Source organism: Lampris incognitus, chromosome 14 (assembly GCF_029633865.1).
Source record: "Lampris incognitus isolate fLamInc1 chromosome 14, fLamInc1.hap2, whole genome shotgun sequence".
Classification (NCBI taxonomy): domain Eukaryota; kingdom Metazoa; phylum Chordata; class Actinopteri; order Lampriformes; family Lampridae; genus Lampris; species Lampris incognitus.
This window is the reverse complement of record NC_079224.1, coordinates 30,247,345-30,269,661: the sequence shown is the minus strand read 5'-3', so window position 1 is coordinate 30,269,661 and position 22,317 is coordinate 30,247,345. Positions and strand designations below refer to the sequence as shown.

The window sequence follows — 22,317 nt, the reverse complement described above, 5'->3', positions numbered from 1 at the left end:
CCTTTTCCACGCTTCCAAGTTCTGTGCAGTAACCCGTTTTGGGCTCTACCTTGTTACTCGGTAAGAGGTTACAGTACTATTAACATTTCAAGTAACAATTGTGACGAACTGCAATTTCAGTTTTAACGTCAGTTATGAATCAAGTTGTACCTTTTGTCAAAACCCACTCTAAACATCGGATTTAAGTTGAATATTGCACAAATGGTAACCCGTCCGTCTCCTCAGATTCATTTTCATCACTCAGTCCTCTCAGCTGATGGGGGCACACACTTCAGCAAGTTTAGATGGAACTAGAAGGAAACCATACTTCCTCTGTGAGGTGGTTTTCACAATACTTTGATCTTACGGAGGGACAAGATGAGAAAAATGGATATCAATGCTATTTGGTTATCCCGAATTATCATTATGGCTGACCACATAAGCAAGGGAGCAGATATCCCAAGTCCAAAAACAAAAAGCTACTGTAAATTTTGGAGTTGTAGCAAACTGTACAGCCACTGTAATTAATCCCTGTTCCCCAGACAGTAATGTGCTTCAGCATCATTTCTGAAACCTAACACTGACAAAACCATGGTGGGAACCATGTGTAAAACCTGATTTAAGGTGGTGTGACTAACTGCATGCAAGAGGTAGACATTTTCAAGGTTTTTCCAAATCGTTCATTCAGACACAGAGAGGTGTGAACAGCCCACACAAGAGACTGTTTTATTTCATACCGCAATAAAAAAGTACGACTCCAGCAGTTTATCATTTCCATATATTATAATACAGATGCAGAATTGAAAGTTTATTCTTTAAACAGCCTAGTATTTTACAAGAAATAGATAACTACTTGGAACTTTCGAACATGTCCTTAAAACAGGACATAAGTGGGCTCGAATCCTTGGGTCCTACTTTGCCGTCTTTACACTTGTCCATGAACACCCAGCAGAAAAGAGGGAGGGAGGAAGAGGAGAAGGGGGTATTTAGGTGTGCTAGAGATGTGGGGATTTTTAATAAATAAATCAATAACAAATGATATAATCTCTCTAACCTTTCCCATTAATCCTACCACCACTGTACCCATACAAAAAAAAAACCTCAAAACAAAATGTGGAGACCAAATTTGGACATTATTGTTGGTGTAAATTCAGCAATGCAACATGAAGCTTGGACTAAACAGCCAATGGCAGACTGAGGCATTGAGAACCCTTCAGGAGCCATTTTCAGATACCTGGGAGGTCATTTGTTGGTTGCTCACTTGGCTGGTCAGATGTTAGAATTGGTCTTTTTGCTTGTCCTTTTTGTTCAAGGGGTTTCATGAGATTGGGTGGTACTTTCGGTAAACTCCCCCTGCATCCAATGGCTGTTTGGATTTAAATTGGGATTATCAGAGCTTGTTTTTGGAAAGGGGGGAAATTGTGAAGGTGGTGGGAGGGTCTGGGGCAGGACAAGGGTGAGGATAAGATGAACGCTGTTCAAAAGGGATATAGTCAGTGGGGTTGGTTGGCAGCAGTCCCTTAGAAGTCCTCCACAGTCTCAATTTCACCCATATTCAATCTCTCAGATGATGCGTTCACAGAAAAACCTTAGAGAAACAGAATGAGACATCAAATGATGGAGGTAATGAATCAATACAATGTTCAGGTTTACTGTGGGGAAAAAAATTACTGCTTTGGATAACACCCCAAAACACTAAAAACTCTGGCTCTTACCTAGAAGGCTTGGGTCTGCACGGACCATCTTTTGCTTTTTCTTCTTCTTCCCTGAGGTAACAGTTTCAAAGCGCGGTTGCTGGAGGCTTGTGTGGTTGGACTGGTAGAGTGAGGAAGAAACCGTCCCTCCCCATACAGAATCCTGAGAGAAACAGAAAATGAGGGTTCAAGGGACAATGGTGGGGGATGACAACACTAATCTGATGATTTAGTCCAAAGGGCCTGCATCTCAGGAAGGAAGTTATATGTAGTTCAAGATCTCTTTGCAATAGCTGTCTAAACACAACCTAGCAATTACGATCAGGGCTCACTGATCTCATGAAGGTGATTATCAGCATATTCTATCAATGCAGCTTTTTTAAACCCAGTTAAGACCGTGTTCACATAAGAGGCAGTGTTGGCAACAAACAGCCAATTGCATGAAACATGGACAAATACTGAGTAGAGCATTTCTCTAAAACAGTACTGATCATCCAAGAAAAGAATTACTACAACAAATGATAATAGGTAATACAAAAATATAACAGAGAAAAATCAAAGTTTGTTGGTTATGCCAAGTGTAGAGGGTTGCTGGAGTAAACTGCAGCTAAAATCAGTGCATAAGCAAATGGATTTATCACTGCCCTATCATTAGGGCAGTGAGTGCATGGTTATAGTTGCATTGCAATAGTGATACAAGACTAGAGGCTTAGAGATAAAGACCATTCCCCCAGGAGTTAATCTTCATCTCTGCTTTAACAAATCATTAGCAATAGAAAATGGGTTCAGATAATCACTTAACACCCTTAATCTGCGCTGAGCCCTTATAATCTGTACACATAGTCCACTGGATCCTCTAGGAATAGTAACATCTTTTCCAGTGCTGACTGATTTTAAGGGACATGTTTATATGTTTGGGTTTGATTGCTACAACCTCCTTATCAGGCTAAAAGCACCATGTATTCTGCATAAAGGCAACAAACTGCCTGAGACTGAAAACACAGGGTTAAGCCCCAAAATTGCTCACTAAAACATTAATCCTGTTTCTTTACACAAATCCCAGAGCTCTAAATAGTATAGGAGTAGTGTTAACAAAATTTTTGCTCTAGTGTTGACACCAAACAAATTTTGTATGGTTTGGAGACTAAAACAAATAACCCAAATAAATCGTGTTTTCTTAGCAGTTGTTTGTTTTTATACCACAAAGACGTGGAAATTTCATGAAAAATTAATGGAAAACTCAATCTGTATATGATTATTATATACATTCAATGGTTTACTTTTGGGAAAATAAAGAACTGTCGGGTCTGGAGGGAGTGCAGTATGTTTCTGTTACAAATCAAATTAAGTTTCGTACCAGTATATTAAAACAATACCATGACGGATAATAGTATAAAAGTATCCATATGAACCCTTTTTCTTCAACTTTTTTTTTTTGCATCTGTGGTGCCAGTTGTGTTCTCTCACCTGCTGCTTGAGGGCTTGCTGTTGGTTCTGCGAGGCCTGTTTCTGTTGGTTGGCATTCTGTTTGGCACGACGTTCCAAGAACTGCTTGGCAAACTCCTTGGCCTCGGGAGTGTCCCCCAGGTAGGCCCTGATGTAGTCATGCACCTCGTATGGCGAATCCACCTCCTTCAGGAACGATGCAAATGTTGGAACTGGAGCAGAAAAGGAGGAAACACTGGTGAGACAGAGAACTGCCTCCAGCGAGTGGTCATTAAGCAGGTGACCATCACTGGGACAATAGGCCTCATTCATCAATCATTCGTATGTACAAATTTGTTCTTACACACTCATGGAATTTTTTAGCCCTGAAGATTGTCTGAGATATTGGCCGATATAAATGAAATTGACTTGATCAGTGTAGTCTCAGAGACCAGGGTAACCCCTGAATTTAGAGACCAATTGGCTAACACTGATGTCTTCGCAAGCCTGGGTAATTGCTTGTTGCAAGAGGTAGACATTAGATGTTAGGGGGAAGGAATTACATATAACTACCAGGCTTTGCTTCTGACTGTCAGACAATCTTGAGAGCTAAAAACAATTCCATGGATGTAACAACAAATTTGCACATACATACAAACAATTGTAGCCCAATATCTTTAGCGCAGGTATTAATTACCAAGACTCACCATCCAGGTTGTTGGCCGTGTTGAGTGTGTGCAGGGTCTGCTCACACCACTGCATGAAGCCATCCTGCTGGCTCTTATTGACCCCCTGGAACAGTTTTAGTAGTTTCTCTTCTTCTTCAACCTTCTTGTTGGCCCGTCCACTCACAGAGTTACTTTAGGTGCACATACACAAAAATGCCATTTTAAGATTCATGTGCTAGTCAACTTCCTTATTATGATACAGTGCATTCCATACAAAGGGACTGCGATTTAGATGTTTTGGTTTCAAATTCCAGACTAGGTACTAGTTCTAGACCACCAGGGGAATCCAGATCTCGTACCTGAGGTTGGCATTGCCCTTGTTGTTCTTCTGGGCATTGCCTTTCCTGGATTGGGGAGGGTTCTGGGCAGCCTCCTTCACAGCCTCATCCCAGAAGCCCATGTTAGAGTTGTGGGTGTCGCCCCAGATACTGGCAGAGTCTGAACCCCAGTTAGAACTGGTGCCAGTGCTGACAGAGCCCCACACCGAGGTGCTCAGAGTGGACTAAGAGAGGAAGACAGAGTCAACAGTGGCGTGACGCCTTCAATACTTCCCTCTGTCTCCCAAAACCACACTTAGAAAAAGGATGATAAATGTCTTAATATAAAAATTGGTCATCTTATTTAGGGTGTTGGCACACTCAAATTTTTGTAAAAAAAAAACCAACTTTCCTTCATAGTGAGGAAAAATGCAGGGTCACAACTAACCTGTGAAACATTTCAGAATTCATCCATTGTCAATATATAAAAAGGCTGACTTGGGGTCTCAATAAACATGTTTGTGCTTTTAAACCCATTTCCCATGACAGTGCATAAATTCCACACAAGAACATGGCCAATTACCTGGTAATGACCATATATACAATGGCATTGCCCACAAAGTATGGACAGTGACCAGTCATTGTTTAATAAACACAATAACCCTGAAAGGAGTCTTTTTCGGACACTAAAGATTATGCATGAATTGGGTCTTGGCATCTTTTGCTTGAGGTAAGAATTTTCCAATCTTTTCACCCAAGAATGGCCTCACTGAGATTACTGGAATAACAAACCGTTTTCAACTGATCAGTGCCCCAAGCCAGTTGCACTTTGCCATCACATGCTCTGGTGTCGATTTGGCCAGCACCTTTAAAATGCAGTCTCACCTCCCCACAGTGCTTGGTTATTGCGGGCAACAAAACAAAGCAAATCAGTACAAAATTAAAGGGAGAATATGGAGCTCGTACAGTTCTGTTCTGTGCACGGTTTTGCTGGGTGACAGTGGGGTGAGGCTGCTGCTGCTGCTCTTTCCGCTGTTTCATCTGCTGGGCCTCCTCTCTCTGGATCTCCAGCAGGGACTTGGTGGCAGCCGGCTGCTTGGCAACGCTCCCCCAGCCAGAGAGCTTGGCCTGTGGCTGCTGGGCCTGCTGTAAGGCCTGCTGCTGTTGCAGCTTCAAGAGCTCCTGCTGCTGGCGCCGCTGCTGTGGAGGATGGGGAGGCAAGAGGATAGCCAGGAGGAAGAAGAAGAAAGAAGAGAGTCAGATTAGATGACCGCAGATTCTGTTTGTGTGTTGCGATGATGTCTAATCCAGCGTTTCTCAAACCTCTCCTGGCGGACCACTTGTCCTGCATGTTTTAGATCTCTCCCTGCTCCAACACAGCTGATTTAAATGATCAGTTTTGTTATTAGGCAGCTTCGGGAGCTCATAACGAGTTGATCATTTGAATCAGCTGTGTTGGAGCAGGGAGAGATCTAAAACATGCAGGACAAGTGGTCCGCCAGGAGAGGTTTGAGAAACGCTGGTCTAATCTCTTATGAGTGTGAGATATTGTGTGGATTGAATTTTTAAAAAACAATATTTTCTTCCTTTAATTAATTACTAATCAATGGCAAACAGGTGACATCTGTAGAAATGCTATTTTTTTTGAGTGCTATGCAACTTTTTAAGGGGAGCGTTGCTTTTCATTCCTGATTGACTAAATCACAATTTGCCCCTTGAAGAAAAGATTCTGTTGTAAAATAAGGTGCCTTGTTAGAAAAACATGAATGGATAACATGGGCAGTGCTCATCACCCCCCCAAAACCCAACATCTAGAGGCACAGGAACCATATATGACCCGAATGAATGATTTAGGCAACACTGCGGTTGGCCTTACCTCCTCCCGCGTCTGTCGTTCTCTTTCCTCTTCCAATTTTTGAATCTCGGCAAGTGACAGGGCATTCTGCGTCTGGTTTATGGTATTGGCTGACTGCTGGCCCCACTTTGAGGAGGATGGGAGCTATGGAACAATACAGACGTATTAAGGTAAAACTTGAATCAAACCATTTAAATTCATTACGCTTTACCAGAATTATGTCTGATAACAGTAGCTCTGAGTCCAGTCAGGGAAGGGAGGGATCAATCCAGGTTTCATACAGTTGCCAACATTGTGTTGATATACTTGTCAAGTATGGAACATATTTTATAAGAAATTGTATGGATTAATTTTGCATTATCTGCAATAACTTACTTTTAAACAACTTTATGGTGTAAGTTCCATATATGAATTTGGTGAAACTGTTACAATGCGGATTACAGGAATATGAAATGGTCAAGTAAAGGCTACACAGGTTATTGCTTCCTTGAGGTTCTGGTTGATGTGTCACTAAATATCCATTCTTTCCATTGGTTCTGTCTTATTTTCTCCTCTATCTTACCTTCATTTGAGCGAGCTGCTGTTGTTGATGCTGCTGCTGGAGCCGCCGGAGGGCCTCCTGCTGCCTCTGTCTTTGCAGCTCCTGCTGTCGCTGTGCCTCCTGCTCCCTCTTCTTCTGTTCCTCCTGCTGCTGCCTGGCCAGGGCAGCCGCCGCTGCTGCAGCCGCAGCTTCTTCCTCAGCACGCTTCTCCTCCTCACGCCTCCTCAAAGCCTCCAGTTCCTCCTGCTTCCTCCGTTCTTCCTCCTGGTAATGCAGCCAAGGAGTGCATTTAAATCCAATCCAATGCAAATCCTAATTGCTGAGAGTTTCAGGGCAGTTTAAAGTAATATTTTGATTAAAGGGCAGACACGGTTCAAAATAATGTTTTCTCTAATACCCAGTTATACATGGATTCTTTTAATAACCAGTCTATGGTACATCAGCACTTCCAGTACAGCAACAGGCCTAAAGTGAGCATATTGGATTATTTTCTCTGCATGTGTTGTGGGAGCCAAGTTACGTTTATATATATATTTTTGTTCAATAAATAAGTGCAGTCTGTATTTGTGTAATTAGCTTGCATAAATTGAGATAAATAAGTGACTTCATTGAATAAGATAATTAATAGTAATTGTTAAAAGTCAGCTAACAATCATTTGATTTAATTCATGTTGATGTAAGCATATTTTGTAAAAGGTAACACTATTTTAAGCTTTCTGTTAGAATGGCGATTTAGGTTATCGTCGCTTAGAGGCTTGTGGGCTTACGAAGCCAAACTTGCAAAAAAGGTGTTTTGTTTCTTTATGTTGAGTCAAGTAACGACCGAACCACACGGTTTTCTTACCATAGTAGTTTGCTGATTAGAACTTAACTTTGAATACTCCTGTAAGTAGATACCACAAGCTGTGGAATAAAAACACTTGTTTTATCCTTTCTTACATCGGAGTCTTGCGGAAGTTTTTCTTCATCAAGTTTATGTACATGAGTTAAGCCCAGGCAATCATCGAGCTACAATCCCCACATCTGTATTTTTTGTTTTCTTCACCGTGTCACTGAAGAACACCATAACAGAAGCATTCCTATTTGCCATTCCATCTTGGAGCAAGCTGTTAGCCAGCTAACTTGCAAGTAGCAGATTTGTGTTTGTATTGTACAAATACCTCTTCGCCATTTCTGATTTCACACATGCAATTAAAAAAAAAAAAAAAAAGAAGAAGAAAAAAAGCCAGAATCAGTCGGACAAGGATGCATAAATGCACCAACAAATAAATTATTAAGACAGCTACACTTTTGCTCAATAATGTTCCGTTTACCCCATATTTGACCATACCTGGACAAAGATAATCAGACGTATACATGACTGTCTAAAGTTGAAGTGATGCCTTTATTGGTTTATCATCTGATTAGTCTGCACGTTAACATAACCGATACTATTTATAACCCCAAACTGCACAACTTACGCTCAAGAAGGTCAACTGTAATATCAATGACAAATACACACTTTCTTGGGTTTACCTGTTTACGGATGAATTCTTCCCTTTTCTTCCTCTCCTCTTCTTCTCTCCGTCTCTCCTCTAGTCTCCGGAGAGCCTCCGCCTGAGCCAGCCTCTCCTCTTCTTCTTTTTGCCTGCGCTGCGCCTCTTCTTGCTCCCGCTGCCTCCTCAATGCCTCCTCCTGGGAAATGAACGGTCACTGGGTCAGTTGCAACACTATCAGATTACTTGGCCATCATAAAGGAGCCCAAACTCTGGGCCTGGGGTGCACTGGAATTTTACTGCAGGTGCTGAGACCTGTTTTTGCCGTGCGCGCTCCTCTTCCTCCAGGTGCTTGCGTTCCACCTCTTGTCGGGCTCGCAAGGCCTCCTCAAGCCTTTTCCTCTCCTCCTCCTCCCTCTTGGCTCTCACTTCTGCTTCACGCCTCTCCTGCTCCAACTAAGACAGGAGAAGATAGGAGTTTCCCCACATTGTGTTACAATCCAAAATGCAACTGATAAAAACTAATTTTGGTTCTGAGACAATTACTTGACTGCTTCCCTAATTTTCATGTTTTTCTTATAAAACTCACTTTTCCTCTGTAAAGTCCTTTTGGGCAAATCTGGTAAATTTGCTTAACATATATTATTTGACTTCTTTAAAGTTCATTTATACAGTCCTCAAGCACAGTTACAGTCTCAAAGGGCTTTACATGCCCACAGTGAAAACAGGTATATGCGCTGATGAGCCAAAACATTATGACCACTCACAGGTGAACCAAATAACGTTGATAATCTCTAAACAAGGGCACGTGTTAAGGTCTGGGTAGATTAGACGGTAAGCGAATAATCAGTTCCGTAGTCAACATGTTGGATGCAGTAGAAATGGGCAGGAGTAAAGCCTCGAGCGACTTTGACAAGGGCCAAATTGTTGTGGCCAGACAACTGGGTCAGAGCATCTCTGAAACGGCAAGGCTTGTGGGGTGCTCCTGATCAGCAGTGGTGAGTACCTACAGACAGTGGTCCGAGGAGGGACAAACCACAAACTGACGACAGGGCATTGGGTGCCAAAGGGTCACTGATGCACCAGGGCAACGAAGGCTATCCCGTCGAGTCCAGACCGACAGAGGGTCTACTGTGGCACAAGCCACAGAAGATTTTAATTATGGTTATAGGAGGAATGTGTCACAACACACAATTTATCGCACCTTGCTGCATATAGGGCTGTGTAGCCGCAGACCGGTCAAGAGTGCCCAAGATGACCCGTCCACCATCGAAAGCGCCTACAATGGACAGGCGAGTATTGAAACTGGACCTTGGAACAATGGAAGAAGGTCGCCTGGTCCGATGAGTCCCGTTTTCTTTTAGATCACGTGGATGGCCATGTACCTGTGTGCTGTTTACCTGGGGAAGTGATGGCACCAGGATGCACTGTGGGAAGACGACAAGCCTTCATTGCAATGGCATTCCCTGATAGCAGTGGTCTCTTTCAGCAGGATAATGCACCCTGCCACACTGCACACGTTGTTCGGGAATAGTTTGAGGAACATGGTTAAGTGTTCAAAGTGTTGCCCTGGCCTCCAAATTCTCCACATCTCATTCTGACAGAGTGTCTGTATGATGTGCTGGACCGACAAGTCTGATCCGCGGCGGCTCCACCTCGCAAATTACAGGGCTTGAAGGATCTGCTGCTAATTTATTAGTGCCAGGTACCACAGGTTACCTTCAAGGGTCTTGGCAAGTCTATGCCTCGGTGGGTCGGTGCTGTTTTGGCGGCACACAGAGGGCCAACAGCATATTAGGAAGGTGGTCATAATATTTTGACTCAGTGTACAGACACATTTAGACCCTTTCATTTGTAAAAAGATGACAAGAAGGTGGTCAGGCGCAAAGGTTACCTTAGCAGCCTTTGCCTTTTCTAGCTGTTGCATCTGCTCGATAGTTGGAGCCTGCGCCATGGAGTCTATGGGTAGATCCCATACACTGCTGCCATCCCACGCTGTGAAGAATGACAGATTATGACACAGTGCCCATGCTACATTTAATTCTCTGCTATTTTAATCCTGAGAGCGCTATTGTGAAGTGTGCTTTGACACCAGCATGTTAGAAATTTAAAACCAAACTATTTAATAGTGTTGTCACAAAACATTTCAATTTTGTGGTCATAAAAAAAAAATCACATGTATAGTACAAAAAAAATGTCCAAAATGACTATGTTTATACACAGCTTGAAACGCACTACTAGGAGCAGCTTGTTGGAGGTTTGGTGTGCAGGAGGCCTGAGAGGATGTGTTCTGCATTTCCCAAACAGACCCTGAGTCTGGCACAGACAGGGATCGGGTAACAGGAGGTAGGAGGCTCTCAGATGCTCTATCCCAAGACAGGAAAAAACAAAACCATTCAACTGATGCAAGTGCAAACCGGCTTTTTTTTTTTAACATTCATTTTACACACAAGACTTAATCATCACTGGTAAAGACTGCTTAAGAGGAGGGCCATTTTTGTTGTGTTTTTGCAATATAATGTGTGTGTGCTTTATAAAATTCATGTCCCAACAGACCTCATCTTGAGGACCTGGTATTGCTGAATGAGCAGGTTGATTTGCTGCTGCTGTTGCTGTTGCTGCTGAAGAGGAGCAGAACTGAGAGCTGCAGCCTTTTGCTGTGCCAGGGCATACTGCTGCCTGAATGGTAGGAGACAGGAGGAGAGAGATGGATGAGAAGTCAAAGAGGAGAGAAAGGTGTGTTTTTAAAAAAAAATCAGCCTGAATATCAGTGGAAAAGTAATTTACACAACATCCTGAAAGTCGTTAGCTTATGGGTAACAGATCTAAATCAACACTTCCTGCAGCGATTTATGTGGCTTTGGCAGGTTTGTTTTGCTGAGACATAGATATGCCTGCTAAGTTTCCAGTAAGTAATACAGGTCAAGAACAACTTTCATAGCTTGTGTTACAGTGGAGAGTTTTAATTTAACTGTGGCTATTTTGGGGGAGGACAAAAGGCAACAATCAGTAAAAAAAATTTCAGCATTTCTGGGGCCACCACAGCTCAACCAATTGAAGGAGATGCTATGATTAAAAATGGGGTGGCACTAGTCCATTGACATTGGGATTGGGTTTCAGGGACAGAAGGAGGTCATACCTGAGGAGGTATTGATAGTGGAGCTGCTGTAACTGGTAAAGGTTTAGGGCAGTGAGCTCCTGCTGCCTCTTCAACCTCTCCTGATCACCATCACCCTGTGTGACATAAAGAAAAAAAAGAAAAAAAAGGAAAAAAAAGCCAGAATGAATAACAACAATAACAAAATAATGATATAATCAAATCTCATAAAATTCAAATTCTCCCTGTCCCCACTGTAGCCCTGCTTGCTTACACCTGTATTTGTGAACTGACTTCAGACATGATTTTTGGCTCTGTAAACTCATATATCAGAATGTATTTGTTGTAAACTGGTTCTGATGGTAACTTCCCCCTCTTAATTGAACTGTTCAAAACTGACACAAAAGTGGGGCTCCAATATTTAGCATATATACCATATGCATTCTCACTTGATAATCACAAATGTGAAGCAGATCATACAAATGAAAGAATAAGCCTAATACAACAGACAATACAATCAAGATGGTTGCTCAATATTATTTTTCAAGTTGTGTAATAGAATTATCAGCATGGTGAAAATTATGTTTTTGATGTGAGGTATTTAATAAACTAAGTATTTTTTTCCCTTATTAATTCACAATTTTTATCAAGTTCCACAAATTGACAGAAAAAGATGTAAAACACTGCAGATTGCATTACAATTTGAGGAAAAGCCACCACAACCAAAAAATGTTTCACCAAAAATAAAATCCCAATACATAGTTATTGCATTCACACCAGCTCAGTCATGGAGGTTTTCCTCCTGCGCGAGCTGCTGGCAAACTGTGAGAAACAGCACGCCACCTGGTGCTCAAGACTAATACTTAATGTTTTAAAAAAAGCAGTGGTGTTCTTCTATCAGCCAAGCCATTCATGCAATAAAGAGTGAGTGGCTAAAGTATAATATAGTTTGAGAGCAGAGACGTGGTCAATGATCCCTAAAATAGTGATGTGATGTTGATTGTTGGCTGTGACCTGGAAAGCAGTACCTGTAGGGGGGGAGGTGCAGGACCCGGGGAAAAGGGCACCCTTCCCCACAGCTTGATGATCTCTCCCAGGGGTTGAAATACCTCATCACAGCCCCTCTTCACCAAGAGAGTCATGGTGAAGTAACCGGCCTGGAACCACTCAGTCATCTCTTGGTTACTGAACGGACCTGTGAGAACATAAACAGCAGTCAAGAGAGACAAGAATGTTTCACTGGAGCTGGACTTCATTATCAAAATATATCCAAACTTTATCAGTATTATCTTAGCTGTGATTGCATCTTAAGTAAAACATTTAAAGACAACTTTAAGTCACCATACCCCCCCCCCCCCAACAACCCAGCATGTGAAATATTTTCACTTTCTCCCCAAGTCTCACCCTGTATCTCCCCCTGGGGATCTTTGTAGAACCATTTGAGAGCAGCTTCATGAGTGAGAGGCAGGCCTGCGGTCTTCGGCTTCTCAGAGCTCTTGGCTGCTGGCCTGTCATCATCAACCCCGCCATCCTGTAAGTATGCTACCATCTTCTCTGCCTCCTGTGTGTGGGGGGAGGGGGGCTCATTACAGAAAAGTCTGCATAAATGCACGTAAACCTAATTGTGTGCATTGATGCTGTCCCACAAAAAAGGCTCAGACTGTAGGCCTAAATCTGATTCTTTTACCTTTCTGATTCAAATCTGATTCCTCCCCTGTTATATGGCAAAAAAGCAACATTACATCTGTTTTTTTCCCCCCCAAATCAGATTCTAACCACATTTATATGCAGGTTGCATGAGTCAAACCACACGTCTGAATATGCGTCTCAGTTTGACTGCTTGGACTGGCTTACAAGCATCACCACCAGGCGGTTAAACAGTACATCACATGGCTGTGACAAAAACCATAGAACAAGCACACATTAGAGGAGAGCCAGGACAACAGCCTTTCATAGTCAAATGGCAAAATAACACATCTGCTTTCACTGAGGGGGATGTATTAGTGCAAGCTAACTTGAAGGCACCTATAGAAATAAAACAATTTACTAAATTCCGGACGACATGTCTCCAGCAGTTATCAGTTCTCTCGCGCACCCATACCCGGTGTTGCACACAGTAATACCGGAAGTGACAACAGCGCAGAACAAGGTGGAACATGCCATCCTCCTCTTGCTGGTCATTGTCTCTTGTTCTGCACTGTGACTAGACATAGTCACAGTGAAAACAGAGATAAAAAATTATCTTCATACTGATACCCTACTGGACCCAGAGTTGCTGGAAAATGCACTAGTTGTCATGCGCATGCATGCCTATGTCCTTATTACAGCAACCTATGTAGCTACGCCAAGAAATGAATACTGCTGCCTGAGCACAAATCTATTCTGATTACTTGCAAACATCAGCACAGTCAGTCCGAAAGATTTAATTTGAAAAACAAATAGTTTGTCTGCTGTACAAAGCCTTGGAGACACTGCCTGCAACCTGTAAATGGACAAACTTACCTGCTCAAAGTTTTTCAGTCCCTCATCTTCATCCTGGTCATGAGGCATGGCGGCAGGCCGGCTAATGGGAGCCATCACACTGGTGGTGAAGGGTAGGGGGTTGGACATTACCACTGGAACCTCCATGGGCTTTTGTTGTTGCAGCTGGATGGTGGGTGATGGAGCAGAGACTTCTGCATAGACCAGGAGCATGGAATAGGCAGATGCTTAGAGATTTTCAAGTTAACAGACCAAAGAAAAAAAATGTAAAAACTTTGCAGAGAGCTTTACTCATATCTCACCTGTGAGAGTGTTGGCAATGTGGGTCATGGGTAGTGACTCCAGCATGCTATTGGTCATGGGGACATGCAGGGGGGCTTTGATGGGCTCTAGCCGTGGCTCCAGGGGAGACTGTCGCTCTGTCCGCTCCGTTGTCCTCTCAGGCTCTTCTGCCCTGCTAGGCTGGCTAGGGGGCAGTGACAGGGCCAGAGTGTGGGGTTCTGGAGCAGGGGGAGAAGCTGATGGAGCCTCCTCTTCCATTCTGGCTGACTCTGGGGGTGGAAAAAAAAAATCAAGTCAAGCCAGTTGTTAATATTAGATGAACAGGGTGGCATAGTGGGTAGGGAGACAGTCCAATAACTGGAGGACTTAAGTTTAAGCCTGAAAATTGTTGGAAAGAATCCAGCCTGCTGAAGTGTCTTGAGAGCGTTTGAGGTCAAGCCCTGCTTGAGGGTCACTGGACAGAGTGCAGACCCTGCAGACCCTGCACTCTGTCCTCCCTATGGAAGGGGGACATGCAAAAAGAGAATCTCCCAGCCTGGATCAATGACCTATCTGACACTGAAATTAATAAGACAAATGGCAATCAGTTTTCAGAGATGATGATTCGAGTCACAACACATCTAATCCTCCATTCGTAACCAATTGATAATCCACCCAGTCTGTGAAACAACAAAAAGCAGAAACAGACCTAGTGGCTTACCCTCTTTTCTATCAGTGTCTCTCTTGACCTCTGTCTCCATCTCTTTGGTCTCCTTGAGGTGAATGTCCTCTTCCTCCAGACCCTCTTCACATTCTTCCAAGGGTCTGAAATCCAGCTCTGCCTCCTCCAGGATGGGCTCCTTTGAGGCTTTCTGAAAACAATATAAGATACAATCGTAGCAAATTAATGTCCGTGGTATCATGCAGTTACAGCTTCAACTAGAAGAGTGCACTCAGTAGACTGCAGATCCCTACCAGGCGTATCTCCCCTTTTCCGGTGCTTGGACCTGGTGACAAACCACTCCCTTTTTCACCTACCGGGAGAAGGGAAAATACGGAGGCACTGCCTGTGTCTCTCCTTTTCGCTGGTGCTCTGACTTAGGTGAAAAACCAGCTGAGGAGTTAGCACTCAATTGTGGTATAAAAAAGGTTTTACAAAGGTTGTGAATCACCGCAACCACGAGAGGCTCTGATCATACAGTCATAACTGTGCAAAGAAATTATTAGGCTGACAGGCCCAGTAGTATGTACGATTAGCAGCGGACAGATACATGCACAGACGGACAGAAAAAAGTGTTTTTCCTGCCATTATAAGACTTGTGCGCCACGCCCAAGTCAATCGAATGGGAAATATGGGGGGTGGTTAATATTCATCGCTCAAGCTAAAAAAAAATTTTTTTTTTTTTTAAATCGACCAAATAAACACAGACAGGAGTATTAATCCTAACATGCATATTTTTTTGATGGTGGAAGGAAACTGGAGCACCTGGAGGAAACCCACGCAGACATGGGGAGAACATGCAAACTCCACACAGAAAGGACCTGGGACGGCCCAGGGTTCGAACCCAGGACCTTCTTGCTGTGAGGTGACAGCACTAACCACAAGGACACTGTGCTGCCCAGGTTTGCTATGTGACCGTTTTGGTCTAACCCTAACCCTGTCATTATTTTCATAATATAATAAAGCTGGGTAACCCATTTACGGTTGCACATGCGCGACTCATATCTATGGTTGACTCAAATCAGGCAGCGACAAGAATATGCAACACTTCCTGTTTTGACTGTAACCTAGAGGAAGTTGTTCCTTTATAACTTTCACATTTTTTGGATTATCAAAATTCTTTTAATAACATTTGATCATGTCACTGTCTGATGTGAGTCAACCGTAGATCTGACTTGCACATGCATAGTTTTCCATAAGCACTGGCTGTCGGCCGAATGGCCGGACATTAAAACATTTCTAGCCGACTAGTCAAAAAGTAGCATACTTTAGTGTATTAGAAACATAATCTATGTATACTAAAGTTAGTACAAGTACACTTTTACTTTTTGTGCTTAATTTAAAGTATTCTTAAAATGTACTTTTAAAAAGTGTACACTTCAAGTATACACAAGTAGTACTGAAGTTGTACTCAAGGAGTAGCTGAGTACACTTTAGTATACTTGAAGGCGACAAAAAAGTACAAAGAACATCAAAGTGTGCTTAGTACATTCTTTAAGAAGTATAATTTAAGTATGATATTTTTTCACCAGTTACTGTTTCTTTTTCATAGATTGTTGCTTCTCGCCTTATTGCTGTCAGAGCTAAGGTGCCTTGCATCTAATTGAGTGGCGCCTACGTCAGGAAAGTGAAAGCTAAGCTGTCAGTCACTGCTTGTTTGTGTGTATGTGCTTGTCAGTCACACGTGGAGTAGGCAGGACATGTAATGAGGCCACAAATTTGTGGGGTTTGTTAACTTAAGTCCAAATGGTTTTCTGCTTCCTTCCGGCAAACAAAATAGACACATGGCTTTTTGTTATTGTGAGCTGCTTTTCACGCTGATTTATTGATGTGGAGCGTTGTTTTAGAACTCGTCTGTCTTGCCCGTCTACTCTATATTGCTTTTTAACATCAGTCATGCCACTGAAGCATCCCAAATTGGTAAAACGTATGTGTTTTTATTTCACCTGTCTTTCGCTCAGATATGTCGACTTACTTGTTAGATTATATTGACTGGAAAGCCCTCCTTTTTCTGAATGAAATGAGGTATAGCACTCCAAGGTTTGATATACATCTGATTGACAAAACAAGTGTTCTAACCATGAATGCTTGTGATTCAATAGCATAAACTATGTGGTAAAATCGCCTCGAACCATTTGGAAATTCACTCGGAATGATCCATGCACTGTGTAGTCTATAATTTAATCTAATCTATGAAAATTTCAAGGAAAGAAAACACCCCTTATTATATTGCCAATTACAGTATGTAGGGGAGGGATGTGATGCCTCCCACAGTTTCAACAGACATGTTCATATTACCCATCTAAAAGTCACACCCCTAGCGTTCATAGCCTGATCAAGTGTGAACTAGATTCTTCTTTCACGGGGTTATTGTGTGGGTATGAGAAGAACCGTGTCAATCAAAATCAAATGTTGATGTAGGTCCACAGAGGTCTGCTGCATCATCCCTCTCACTGCATGTATTAATAACTTCATTCTTTTATCATATTACAGAGAAGCCTGTCACACAAAAGGAAAAGAGCACCACCAAGCCCAACTCAAGAGGACTCCATCTTCCTTCTTCAGGAAACCCGTTGGTCAATTTATACAAAATGATAAAAAAATATCTGCTTACCTTAAAATGTAACTTAATAATGGCATCCATATTACAATATTCTATATAATGTTTTGTTTTCAAAAATGTATATTTATCTATGTCCACTCAGATAAATATATAAATATTTATTATTATAGTTATTCATTATTAAAAAAACTAATGTAAAAACAAGCCTATACTATTTGCCCTACTATTCCTATTAAAAGTAATAGAGGTCTTTCATCTAGAGAAAGCTGCTCAGAGCAGTGTAATAAATGTTTAAGTTTGTTACCACTTTTACTTAAAAAAAGAAAAGAAAAAAAGAATACATCTACAGCCTTAAAAATGTGTGACAGAGAACTTTAGCTCATGTTGTTGAGCAGCACTCCTCCCTCCATATTGTGAAGCAGCAGTCCCCCATGGGTCCCCAGCTGGCTAATATTTTCATCCAGCTGGACATTGTATGCACTTGTGGAAAACCTTGCATTCGCATGGTTGACTTTGATCGGGCAGCGACAGACGGCAGCATTGGCCGAGCGAGCTAGAGAGTGAATGAAGAGAGGGAGTGGCAACAGTGAGAACGAACGTTTTTCAAAGGTTTTGAATCACCGCAACCACGAGAGGTTCTTGATCATACAGTCATAACTGCAATTTTTTTTAGGCTGATAGGTCCAGTAGTATGAGATTAACCACAGACACACACGCGCACACGGTAGCAAGTCTCCAAGTTGGAAAAATATGACAGAAAGTCAATGCCAGTCTTCATTAGATATTGATTCAAGGAAGATTTGTTTGCTTCTTAAAAGGTAACTGTCTACGATATACAGACATACAAAATGAATTAAAATATTAAACATAGTATATGTTGAACCAGCAGACTGATAGGAGCAGGATTACTGATTAAAAGGGAGAAAACCTGGCAAGCACAGGAACTAAATCATAGACCAAATGTCTGGGGGCAAGGCACATGCAGGTGATTCAATGTAGATCCAGATAAAATTAGCTGTGTCGGAAAATAAAAGTCTCTAACAAAGACTTGGTTGCATTTCACTGAAACCAAATTTTCTATAGTATACGGGGGTGTGTGTGTGTCATTTATCCACACTTTAACTTCATAGCTGTTGTGACATTTGAATAACATATGGTGCCACCCATATCTGTGTGACAGTAGTATTTTTGATGCACAAATGGTTACATGATTTAGCAGTATTTATAGGCATTATTTTTGTTAAGAACGCTAAACCCTAGTGGAGACCTTTGTACATAGAAAGTGGTTACTGCCGTTTTGCTTTGTACGATAATGGGGAAAATTATCTAACATGTCTGTCCAAATATTGACGTAGCCCACAACCCATTTTGATCTGTTCGGAGATATAATAAGCACTGAGATTAAATCAGACCATATAACCTTGCTATCCTTGCACTGCATGCTGTGCCTCAACTCATCTTGCCATGGTAGTGAGTTGAAACCTTATCAAGGCTGGTCCATATTCTTTTCATATCCGCTCTGGTGCTCCTCTCCTTACCTTGAGTGAAAGGAACGCTCCTGACGAGTCAAAAGTGCCTGTCTCCTCTTCTGCGTCTTCCAGACACCACTCTGGAAGGCTGTCCCTCTCATCCTCCAGGCTGCCGCTGCCTGACCGTGGCCGCCGGTAACCACGCTCCTCCTCTCTGGCATCAAATGGGAACCGCCGGCGTTGCTCTGGGTGTTCCCGCCACCCTGCTGACCGAGGCCCATCTGGGAAGAACAAGCCGACAGTTAAAAACCAAGACTGCAAATTGTGTTGCAACACTTAAAGGAGCTTGAATTCTAATGGCTAGGCAAGGAGCGTACTTGATTGTGTGCCTGGGAGCAATAGCCGCAAAACATTAGAATAGAACACAATAATCTTTATTAGTCATTTTGTACATACATACAAATGAAATTTACTCTCTGCATTTGACCCATTCTAGCTGTGTAGCTAGGAGCAGTGGGCAGCCTCCATGCAGCATCCGGGGACCAACGCCAGTTATTTCTTCCTATTGCCTTGGTCAGGGGCACAGACAGGAGTATTAACCTTAACATGCATGTCTTTTTGATGGTGGGAGGAAACCGGAGTGTCCGGAGGAAACCCATGCAGACACGGGGAGAACATGCAAACTCCACACAGAAAGGACCTGGGATGGCCTGGGGTTCAAACCCAGGACTTTCTTGCTGTGAGGCAACAGCGCTAACCACTGGGCCACTGTGCCCACTAATGTCACCATGCCTATTTAATGTCTAAATGTTATTTCATCATATTACGCGTTATAGATAAGAAACATGTGAACAGACAGATGGAAGAAATGCAGGGAAGTCCAAAGCTTTGAGCTAAAATAGAACCCACGATTTCATGAGCATGTGGCATTTGCCTGAGTCCATCCAGGTACTGGATCATCCCATTCATGTCTTTCTGCAAATTAATATTCTCCCATGTTCAATCTCCCCCTCTTGCATACAGGTCTAAAAAGGCACATGCCGACGCACACTGTATAAACAGTGAGAAAGGGTTAATGCCCCCACCTGGGCTTGGGGGGCACCACCGCTCGCCATCCCGTCGAGAACCTGCTAGGCGCCAGCCCCCTTCATCATCCTCACCATTCTGATCGTCTCGGGAGGTGCGCCAGTTCTCACTCTCCGAGCGTGTGAAGTCGTGTTTCCTTGGCAGGCCTGTTCCAACATCTTCATAGTTAGCTCGGACTGCAGAGCGTGGTTGTGTGGGGTTGGGTTTGTGCAAAGAACAGGCAGATTATGATATTGTTAGATTGGTCGGGCATTCTCACTATTATCTATTTTGCCAAACTCACTTTGCTTGTCAGTCAAATCATTTTTTTTTTTTTAAATCAATGCCATTGCTTGGATCTAAGCACCACCTTTTGGTGAAAAATCAAACTTGCACAAGGGCATACTTACTGTGATTAATCTGAAAATGTGCTGGAGCGGCATCTGACAGACCAACAGGGGGAAAGAAAAAAACTATGTAAGTCAGTACATTTGTCAATAAGTGCAATGAATTACATATTTGATAGTGATTTTCAACACTGACCTGGGTCTTTTCGACCTGGCTTTTCAAACCTTCTGTCTCCCCTAGTGAAGGAAATACAGAACATTCAGGATTCAAAATTATCTAGCCAATGACACGGCAATGTCAAAAACTAATTGAAGATAAAATGGATTCAACGAAGGGGAATTGCATTAGGTCATTCCATTTCTTTTACTTGCCCTGTTTTTCTCAAAATAGGGATGAACTTGTTTCCCTTACTGAATGAAAAACAAAACAAAAAAACAAACACAGAAATGGGTGTTTCAGAACCTTTCTTCCCAGCTCTGGGAGCGATGCATCTCCCTTCCTCCACGACCAAAGCCCCCTTCCACGTCATCAAAACTTCTTTGGTAAAAGCCTCCATCTCCTCTTCCCCGACCTTAAGGACCACAAAATAGATCCAACATGAATAGGGCTATCCCGAATACCTTTTTTTTTTTGGCCCTGGAGCTTTGGTAGTATTGAACAGCAAATATTCGGAGCTTTGGTGGCGGTGGCATGACTTGAGACTCAGCCAGACATTTCTCCGTTCTCGGCTGAGACGGATGGCATAAAACTGCAACATGTGTCTTTCAATTTAATTAAAGGCATTAATTGTTAAGGATTCTGTCGTTATATAGTGTTACTGTTTGTGTTTTTATTTGTTAATAAAACACATTTTCCAAAAGGTTTGGTGTATTTGACGCCTGTTTGTAATGATAAATGCTGCCAAACTGACACTTCAGCGTTTAATTATCATTTTGGTGAGCAGACATTTCAACAAAGTTGCTATCGCCTCATAGCAAGCTTGGTTGCCATAACGTTTAACAGGGTTCATTAAGCTCAAAACTCAAAGTAAACAACATATCGGAACTCAAAGAAGGTTGAATCAGTTCATCTGGATACAACATTTATTGACAGATATGTTTCATCACTCAACTAATGCCGCTTTTCCACTACATGGTACCGGCTCAACTCGACTCGAATTTTTCATTTTCCATTACTGCAAAGTACCGGTATTTTGGTAACTGTTACCACTTGTCTGGTACCACCTTCGTCAAGGTCCCAAAAAAAAACTGGAGCGGGTACCAAAATCAATGCAGACCAGCTAGACTGAGGGGCTACTGTTACGGTAATGGAAAACGACACTCTGCGAGTCGAGTCAAGCCAGTACCATGTAGGTGAAAAGGGGCATAAGTGATCTCTTCAGTCTAAACTGGCTGCAGGTATCACCACCCTTATAAACAATACAGCTGTATAACGACCGAACCAGCGACCAGTTTCATATACATAGTATATGGGTGTGAACTAGAGTTTACTAATTAACTAGAGTTTCAATGGCCATGTGTACTAATTACAGAGGATTAGGGAATGGTTTGGAATCACAGCATTGTAAGCAACAGATGCATAACGACAGAAACCAACGACTAGTTTCATGTGCAAATATGGGTGTGACCATTGGTTGTTGGTTTCGGTCAATAAGCATCTGTCGCCATCTCGATGAAACGTATCTGTCAATAAACGTTGTATCCAGATGAACTGATTCAACCTTCTTTGATTTTCTTACCAGTATTATTGAGCATGCAGCAAGATATCAGAACAACTTCAAACAAAAACAAAGGGGTCATTGAGGTGGATAGACTTAGATGATCCAGGGACTTAATACATAGGTGACCTGAGGATTGACTATTCATCGTCATCATTAATTCTGTAACCTATGGAGGTCGTAGGAGCAGAGCTGATGCACAGCTGATGCCTCAACAAGTCTTAGGTTGAGTCATCATTGTGTACCAGTAGGGGGAGTACCTGGTGGTCCCTATCGCCTCTCCAGGTATGGATGGCCGTTGGTTCATAGAGCAACTCATCCGCCCTTTGACAGGTTTTGTTTTTAGTCCTGCTGGGTGTCCACACACCCTCCACACAACAACCCAAGGGTTAAAGTGGGGGTGCCGGTTTAGTCGCCGACGACCCGACGGTTGTAGTTTAACGTCATACCCAGGACTGACTATTCTTTAACAAAATTAACTTCCAGCTCTAGTTTGAAACTAGGGCAAAGGAACTTGATAAGAATGTGTGTGGGGTATGTGTTTATCAAACTATGTATTTTGACTTTGGGCAAAAATATGCCCAAAATAAAACAAATAGCTAGAATGAAGAAATAATTGCCATTTTGTGTTATCCCTCTGC

General features: G+C 42.5%; 1 protein-coding gene across 3 annotated transcripts in view; it reads right to left on the bottom strand.

Annotated features, from left to right (window-relative positions):
• Positions 1–1,023: 1,023 nt before the first annotated feature.
• The window catches only part of gigyf2 (GRB10 interacting GYF protein 2), a 28,151-nt gene continuing 6,857 nt past the window's right edge, over positions 1,024–22,317 (bottom strand). Inside the window, exons 6-29 of one of the 3 annotated variants that reach the window (XM_056292704.1) lie at positions 20,422–20,530; positions 20,155–20,195; positions 20,022–20,054; positions 19,632–19,808; positions 18,616–18,827; positions 14,515–14,665; positions 13,835–14,083; positions 13,554–13,726; positions 12,456–12,612; positions 12,080–12,246; positions 11,094–11,188; positions 10,511–10,633; positions 10,190–10,320; positions 9,849–9,949; positions 8,270–8,410; positions 7,995–8,153; positions 6,501–6,743; positions 5,960–6,082; positions 5,050–5,283; positions 4,126–4,328; positions 3,806–3,957; positions 3,141–3,331; positions 1,695–1,836; positions 1,024–1,567 (exon numbers count right to left, since the gene is read on the bottom strand). In XM_056292704.1, the coding sequence (XP_056148679.1) occupies positions 1,500–1,567; positions 1,695–1,836; positions 3,141–3,331; positions 3,806–3,957; positions 4,126–4,328; positions 5,050–5,283; positions 5,960–6,082; positions 6,501–6,743; positions 7,995–8,153; positions 8,270–8,410; positions 9,849–9,949; positions 10,190–10,320; positions 10,511–10,633; positions 11,094–11,188; positions 12,080–12,246; positions 12,456–12,612; positions 13,554–13,726; positions 13,835–14,083; positions 14,515–14,665; positions 18,616–18,827; positions 19,632–19,808; positions 20,022–20,054; positions 20,155–20,195; positions 20,422–20,530 (3,575 nt within the window). In that variant the 3' untranslated portion in view covers positions 1,024–1,499. The remainder of the gene's footprint in view (positions 1,568–1,694; positions 1,837–3,140; positions 3,332–3,805; positions 3,958–4,125; positions 4,329–5,049; positions 5,284–5,959; positions 6,083–6,500; positions 6,744–7,994; positions 8,154–8,269; positions 8,411–9,848; positions 9,950–10,189; positions 10,321–10,510; positions 10,634–11,093; positions 11,189–12,079; positions 12,247–12,455; positions 12,613–13,553; positions 13,727–13,834; positions 14,084–14,514; positions 14,666–18,615; positions 18,828–19,631; positions 19,809–20,021; positions 20,055–20,154; positions 20,196–20,421; positions 20,531–22,317) is intronic. The other 2 variants (XM_056292705.1, XM_056292706.1) reach the window with 2 other exon arrangements.